Source organism: Aegilops tauschii, chromosome 3 (assembly GCF_002575655.3).
Source record: "Aegilops tauschii subsp. strangulata cultivar AL8/78 chromosome 3, Aet v6.0, whole genome shotgun sequence".
In the NCBI taxonomy this organism is placed as follows: Eukaryota; Viridiplantae; Streptophyta; class Magnoliopsida; order Poales; family Poaceae; genus Aegilops; species Aegilops tauschii.
In genome coordinates, this window is record NC_053037.3 from 611,344,429 (window position 1) to 611,352,347 (window position 7,919).

The 7,919-nt window shown below is 43.0% G+C and overlaps 1 protein-coding gene across 1 annotated transcript; it reads right to left on the bottom strand.

Moving 5' to 3' along the window:
- Window positions 1-5,942: 5,942 nt before the first annotated feature.
- LOC141020834 (uncharacterized) lies at window positions 5,943-7,579 on the bottom strand. The gene is made up of 3 exons (XM_073495779.1): window positions 7,216-7,579; window positions 6,461-6,579; window positions 5,943-6,257 (listed from the first exon to the last, which is right to left on the bottom strand). Exons 1-3 carry the CDS (start codon window positions 7,577-7,579, stop codon window positions 5,943-5,945), a joined length of 798 nt encoding a protein of 265 aa, XP_073351880.1.
- Window positions 7,580-7,919: the final 340 nt, after the last annotated feature.

A 7,919-nucleotide genomic window follows, 5' to 3' on the forward strand; every position in this document is an offset into this window, starting at 1 on the left:
CCAGAAATGGAAGGCCTATGCACGCTATTGGGCTGCCCCAACATCGAATCAAAGAGCAAATTTGGCCCCTTCAAGCTAACACGCGCGCGGCCCCTTTTCCAATTGATTCTGAAAAAAAAGGAAAACCTTTTTGAATTTCACTTACTTCCTCCGTTTCAGTTTACAAGTCCTGCGCGTATATCTAGGTTACCAATTTTATCACCCTAATATAAACTATATAACATAAAAATTATACCGTTTGAAAATAGAACATCTGAAGTTTATATTGGTATATTTTTTGTAATATATGATTTATATTAGGTTGGTCAAATTGACAACCTAGGGGTACGCGCACGCCCTGTAAACTGAGAGAGAGGGAGTACAAACAAAGGCCTTTTTCAATGGAGAACGTTCTAAATCAACCGACCTATTTCTGGCGAACTCAAGCCTCCTCGCAAACCATACGATCGCGACAGAACTGATGTCTCTGATCGTCGCGCGCTACGCGAGCAAACTAACTCGCTCCTATCGGGCAGGTATATCGGCCGGTCTCGCAGGCCTCACGCGATCCGCCTCGATCTAACGCTACTTTGTTGCGCCACATCAACTCGCCGTTGTGGCACCGTGCCGTTTACCTCCACCAATCTTATCTTCTTTTTCTCCCAGACTCTCCTTCCTTCACGCGACGTGCCATTTTCTTTCACCTCCATTCCTTTTTTTCTTCTCTGGCGAGGCAGGCTGCGAGGCCTCGCCATGGGCGTTCTACTCTCGTTGCTTGGTTTGCTTCGCCGGTTGGCTAAGGAGGGGAGGTGCTGCTACAGGGGGAAGACAGAGGGGGGTGGCAGTGCTGCCTGCCAAGGGATGATGAGCTTCGACGACAACCATGAGATGTGGTGCTGCAACCAGCAGCGGGTTTTACTGGAAGCGGCCTAGCACGGTGCTGGAATAGGCCTAGCACGATGCTGCAACCAGCAATTATTATTGATGGAACCAGCGGGGCGGCGGTGCTAGAACCAGCCTGGCGATGCTGAAAGCGGCCGCCAAAAAAGTTGGAACTAGCTTTACAGCGTGTTATTGTTTGACCGACGAACCAAGTGCCACCTTGGGCTAAAGGGGTGGTATTGTTGACCGACGAACGTGTGGCAACTTGCAACCAGCAACCCATAATGCTACCACCGGCATGCCGAGGTACTACAACGGCGCGATGAGGTGTTGGCCACTAGCCAGCACCCGATCCGCGCACTCTACCCACAAACATGACGTCCCCCACTGGTAGGGCCTCCGCCCTGCATCCAGACAACCCCAAGACCATCCAAACGTTGCGGCTTTGCCCCAACGCGTAAATCCCCACAACGACAGAGCCACCAGTGACTACCTTGCCCCAAACGTCGCCAGATCTGAGACAATGATGCACTGGGCCAAACTACCAAATCTGGGAACACCTCTGTTACTGCAACGTACATGTCTAAAAGAATGGGTGTGCCCGGTTGAAAGCCTGAGTTTGCCTAATTCGGTAAACTCCTGCAATGGCAAGTTTTAAAAGAAAGAACGTGTGTATTACTTACTGAACCAAATAGCAGGTTGGTTTCAAGTCAACATATTGGTGGACGTGAACAAGATTTGGATTTGTTCATGGATGTTTAAGCCCACTATAGGAAAAACAAATCACTTGTACGTGCAAATTGTTTGTAAACTCCCATACAAATGTTGAATATCTCCCCCAGCATGCTCAGTTGTCACAATACAGATGCAACAGAATTAATTTTGTGACAATCCCATGTCCAACTGAGACCACTCGACCGATCTCATCCACTTGAAAATTCGTGTAAAAGTTGGTCATTCTACCTTCTAATAGAGTCGTGAGTTCCGCAGCTCTAGGTGAGAATTCCATACTTTAACAAATTAGATGGATGATATTTTGAAGGGAGAAATCCGCTTTGAAGAAAAAGATCTTACTTCACACAATCTCGATTTGAATTATCATTTGGTGAACTGGGCATCTCGGACAAAGACAATAACAAGAGGAGATGGGAAGACCCTTCGTGGTCCTGCTCCCTGGTACCTACCTTGCTTACCGCCCCTCGTAGGGGCCAGCGTACCCATACCGAAAACGATTTACTCTTTTTATGGGTGCTTTCGACTAGGCTCTCGTCAAGGAATCGGCCAGATACATAAACAACTCCCTACTGTCAGAAAGGAGGAAAAAGGATACATATCATCTACTCCCTCGCTTTCTAAATATAAGCCATTTTAGAGATTCAATATGGACTCTATACAGATGTATATAGACGGATTTTAGAATGTAGATTCACACATTTTGCTCCGTATGTAGTTCATACTGGAATCTCTAAAAGGGTTTATATTTAGGAACGGAGGGGGTAAAACTGAATGCTAGGTGCTACCACATTCTAAATTGCTAATGTTGCACATGCAGGAGCTGTCACTCACTCCTTGGGCCTTGGGAGTGCATCTTGCCAAATAGAATACCTGCCTGGGATGCTACTTCATGGTGGAAAACCAACTGCTTGCATAATATTGGTAGCAGAATATGGTTCGGCTCCTCAATGGACTCTGCATCTAATCACCCTGCTGCTGAGTGCTGATCAAGTAACTTCAGACCCGTCCATGCACTTCATCAAACTCTTGGTATTCTTCAAAAATACCGCCTCAGCTCTCACTTACAACATGATTCAGATGGTTGGCATATAAACAGATACCCATGATCTGCATTCTCTTCTGCAATACACTCGAATGTGTCTTATTGACAGTCAAACCTGGATGAAATGTTTATGCTCTGAATCTTGTAAAAGTGAATGCCCTTAAACATGAATATAGCAGTAGAGATACTTTGACAACTACAGTAGGGAATTAGAAGAAGAGCATTTCATCCACAACAGCAATTTGCATCTACGAAGCAAGGTGCACTACATGTATTAGTGCACAAGATGGGAAGTTAGAGCATTCTTTTAATCTACTAGTACTATGTACCAAGCCTCATACTTGTTGCATCAGCATATTTGTTGCATGGAGCGAACTCAACGGCAGGAAATTAAAAATTCAGGAGCACTGCATTGCACTATGTTTAGATCCAAGTTGTTATGGTAGGTAAGGTAGCTAACCTGTGTAGTATACTTGTTTAATATGGTGTTGGCACCTGCTGAAGCCGAAGCTGAAGATAAACGGAGCCTGAAGCACCTATGAACCGGTAGTTATTTCATCTGCGTTACAGGCTGTACAACAAGATGGATCATTCGCTTCTGCATGTGCTCATTTCCGTCTTGACTCTGACAAAACTGAGAGAAAAAGGTTGCAGCCGTAAGCGGACGCCTAGTATCGCCTACGGCAATCACAATTTGTGAATTCAGTTTTACAATGTTTGTTTGGCAAACACGACGGATCAATGTTGCTGATTCTGCAAGACGGTATCCCGTGAGCCCTATGTGCGTTCATCCTGTCCTGAAGGCAAAGCAGGCATTTGGTTTAGAGATCTAAACTTGCAGCTATCTTTGCGTATCCTCATTGCTCTACGTCACTCTAATGACGCAAGGAACAGAACTTCCTGAATCTGCACATTTGCGATCGAGCAGATTAGTTGGTGGGTATTCCCTCCGGCCAAAAAAACTTGTCCCTCAAATAGATGCATCTAGCATCAAGTTAGTGCTAGATACATCCATTTAAGGAACAAGCTTAGGACAAGCTTTTTCGGACGGAGGGAGTATATATACTCTGCATATATGATAAGTGATGTGTACTTTGGATGGTAATCTGGTTCTGGTAAGATGTATACACACCATCCGGCTCATGTTACAGTGCTGGGTTAGGGAAATACTCCCTCGGTTCCTAAATATTTGTCCTTCTAGAGACTTCAACAAATGGCTACATACGGAGCAAAATGAGTGAATCTACACTCTAAAATATGTCTACATACATCCGTATATGTAGTTTATTTGAAATCTCTAGAAAGACAAATATTTAGGAACAGAGGGAGTATTAGTGTCAAAATTTTGACAGCATGTGTGTTTTCTGAGTGACCATAACCTCATGCCACCTAGTTGTCTCAGCTTTGCATTTTCCATGTCTAGTGTGTGCAAGAATTGCACTTCGTTTTTGCCTATGAGTAGTTCATTTGGTTAGTTGTATTGTGTCAAGTGCTTTGCATCCCAAAGCCTTAACCTTTTTTTTTTCTGAAACTATATATCCAAAGTCTGAACCTTGACGAGATCTATGTTTCCTCTATAGATAATTGACTGGTAACATTCAAGACATGGTTGCTGCCTTGCTGGTCTACAGCACTGATCTCTCTATTCACTTCTTCGAATACTTCTCCATATGCCTTTTAGCTTAGTTTTGTGAGCTCATGATGTTGCTATTGTGTTGTTTCTGGTTGTAAGGTTGTGGATGTTTCTTTTGTGTTGTCTATAAAACCGGTAACCCAATGAACCTCACAGCATCATATAAAACAAGAAAAGTAGCATTAGATAACAAAGCATAAAATTATCTTCAATCGCAGCAATCGCTATCAGCCTATCACCAAGAGATCAGCCAGACAACATCTCTGCATCCCCTAGTTGGGATTCCCGGACGATGGTGGTGTAGCTCGAGAGAAGCTGAATGGATGAGAAAGGTGGAGTGGGGTAGCGCCGTAAATTGTTGAGCAAATGCCCTAATGCCGAATCCAAGAGATAACATCTACCCAACATATGATCTATGGCTTCAGAGAGCCTTTCTTCTTTCTCCTCCTCGAGGTCATATTTGTAGATGTCAAAACTTAAAAATGTGGATTCCAAGTAGTAGATGCAGTTCGCGGCAATAGATGGGAACTTCTCTGCATTAACAGCAAAGCATCGACACGGACCAACGAAGATGGCGAGGCCACCAATGCTCTTCATAGGCTCAAGCACTTGTCTCTCAGTGTCGAGCTTGAAGACCACTCTGTTGCACTGTTCATTAAGGACACTAAACACTTCTCCGTTGAATTCCAGAATGAAAGGACAGTGCGTAATCAGCACCACTGAACCCTGCTCGCTGCCGGCATATACAGCAGTACCTTTGAAGGCCAAACGCTTCATATGAAAAGTGTCATGCTGATGGTCCTCGGTATCATCATGCACGGTAAAACATTTACTTTCAGGATCAGCAATGTAGCGCATCCCTGTTCGGTGAGAAAGCAAGATCAGGGTGGGCGAAGAACCAACGACCTAAGCAGAAACTTCCTCCCCGGAAATCATGGGGGCAACGAAGCGAATCATGTGGCCCGTGAGAGGGTAGAGGACGCACGCAGCGTGAGGGGGCTTCTTCTCCGTGAGCACGAAGAATCCGCCGTGGGTGGAGACGAAATAGAACCAAAGTTTTTGATCGCGGGTTATTTGATTTAGCGGCAGCTTTTTCCACCAGCTACAGCCGCTATTGCGGGCTATAGCGGCAGCTGGTACATGTGCATATTTAGTAGAATTACATTGCATATTCAGCAGTAAAACAGGGTATTTTCATCAGGAAAACAAAGGATTTTCAGCAGGAAAACAGAGTACATAACTATATATTCAGTTATTTACCAGTTCACAAAGATGGGAAATTAAATCAAACATGCATCAATTCATCAGTCCACAAGACATTGGAATCAAACAAGCATCAGTAATCACAGCAAAGTATCACCAATTCACCAGTCACTTGAATTCAAAGTCTCGGGTTCATAACAAACAATAAAGGTCAAGGTCTGCACCTGGCCAGTAATCCGCGATACTACGTCCACTACATGCATCATGAAACGTTCACCATTCAATAGTTTTTCAAAAGAACATGTAGCAGAATGGACAGCATAAAGAAGTTCATGGACAAATTATCAGTCTCACATGTCAGAACCAGAGCTCATGTCATTGTTGCCGTTGTCGTCGTTGTGTCGTCGTCACTTTCTGAAGTAGAGGAAGCAGAAAGCAAATCTTCATGAGGAGTAACAGGGATCATCATCATCTTCTTCTTAGAATGGATACCCCTCTTTCTTTTAAGTATTGGATTTGTTGTCGAAGTTGATGGTCCAGCTTGACCACTGCATATGGTAGTTCTTCTTCTTGTTCTTCTCCTTCAGATTGTTCGTCATTGGCATTTGGCACCACACCAGTGACCCATTTGTTGTCGTCATCTTCTAAAACATCGACCACGTGCTTCTCAATGGGGTCCTTGATTGTTTTTAGTTTCTTGTCCCTCAGTTTGGTGTTGAACTTGATGAATACAAGGTCACTCATCTTGTCATGCAAGAGCCTGCTACATCTCTCTCTGCGAACCTACAAAATGAACAAATTGTCAAAATGATCCTCATGCAAGAAAGAGTGCCATATATATAATCAAAAGGACAGGCAGAGAAACAAATGGACAAGTATATCATCAAGCAAATATATAACTAGGACTATTTGTATACTCACTTGATCAAAGTATATGAACCAGGACCGGTACATGTGCCTATTGAAAAATACATGCATTAACTTACTTGATCAAATACACTCCAGTACCTCTCGCAAGCAGAGGAACTACATGTCAAACCAAGTATTCTTGCAGCCAAGACCCTGAGTTTTGAAGCACTTGTCCCATGGTTCATCCACCATTTAGCTTCAAAATAAAACAAGTGTTACATTGTTAGGAAACCTTTGGGAAGAATAACATCATAAGAAACAATTGTTAGGCAACCATTTACGCTAATTTTTAAATAATACATTTTTATTATTAATTTACAGAAATAATACATAGTTTAGATATATTTCACAAATAATACGGCCTCATCTTCGGGCAAGATGACTGGAACTAATCGTCTTACTGGTAGATGATTAGTGTTCAGTCGTCTTCCCTGAAGATGCTTGGGCAGTAAGGGCTTCCAGTCGTCCTCCCTGAAGATGATTAGCTCCAGTCATCCTCCCTGAAGATGATTAGCTCCAGTCATCCTCCCTGAATATGATTAGCTCCAGTCATCCTCAGGGAGCTAATCATCATCAGGGAGGATGACTGGAGCTAATCATTTTCAGGGAGGATGACTGGAGCTAATCATCTTTAGGGAGGACAACTGGAAGCCCTTACTGCCCGGTCATCTTCAGGGAAGACGACTGGACACTAATCATCTACCAGTAAACAATTACTTCCAGTCGTCTTGCCCGAAGATGACGCCGTATTATTTATAAAATATATCTAAACCGTGTATTATTTATGTAAATTAATAAAAATGTATTATCTAAAAAAAATAGCACCATTTACCTGGATCAAATTTTTTATTTTTCCGCTCCCATACAGCAATGTCCCTTCCAAATGATCCTATCTCCTTGTTATAATTATCAATGTCATCGGTGATTTCTTCTTGTTTGATAGGATCTTCAATCATCTTTGAAATACAAATTATTAGTCCTTCCTTCAATGTGCCATCAAGCTCGATACCCCTCTTGTTTGGATAGTAGTCGTATGGGTTCAAGTAGTATCCAGCCCTATGCAATGTGGCCTTGCGTTTGTTGTCCCATCTCTTGTGAATAATGTCCGATACTTCTAGAAACCGAGACTTTTCATTGTCAAACCTCACCGAAATCTCTTTCTTTGCATCCAACATACATCCATAAAGAAAGCCCATTGTCGGTACATCACTGTCCATCCTTGTCAAAACATTTGCCATTAGCTCAAAGAAATTCACAGCAACATCTACTACTTTCCAAAAAGTTTCAGAGCAAATAGTTTTAGCTGCATCCTTCCCCTTTGCCCTTTTAAGGTGGTCCATATATATCATTGTGCTCATCAGACCTAAACAACTTCTGCAGCTCCTTTTTGTTGTCCTGCAAGCTCTTCAAGTTCAAATATGCTGTAGCAAACCTAGTAATACCAGAGCGAACAAGATCTTTTCCAAGAAATTTCCTCATCAGAGCTAAAACTCTTGTATGTGCATAAAGGAACAGAGTCACAACCCTTGCTTTGAC

Excerpts from the sequence above, each read along its gene's own strand:
- LOC141020834 (XM_073495779.1), bottom strand. The coding sequence starts at position 7,579 with ATGGGCTTTCTTTATGGATGTATGTTGGATGCAAAGAAAGAGATTTCG. Across the intron at positions 6,580-7,215 it reads AAATAAAAAATTTGATCCAG|CTAAATGGTGGATGAACCAT; the intron begins GTAAATGGTGCT and ends TTTATTTTGAAG. Across the intron at positions 6,258-6,460 it reads ACTGGAGTGTATTTGATCAA|GTTCGCAGAGAGAGATGTAG; the intron begins GTAAGTTAATGC and ends TTCATTTTGTAG.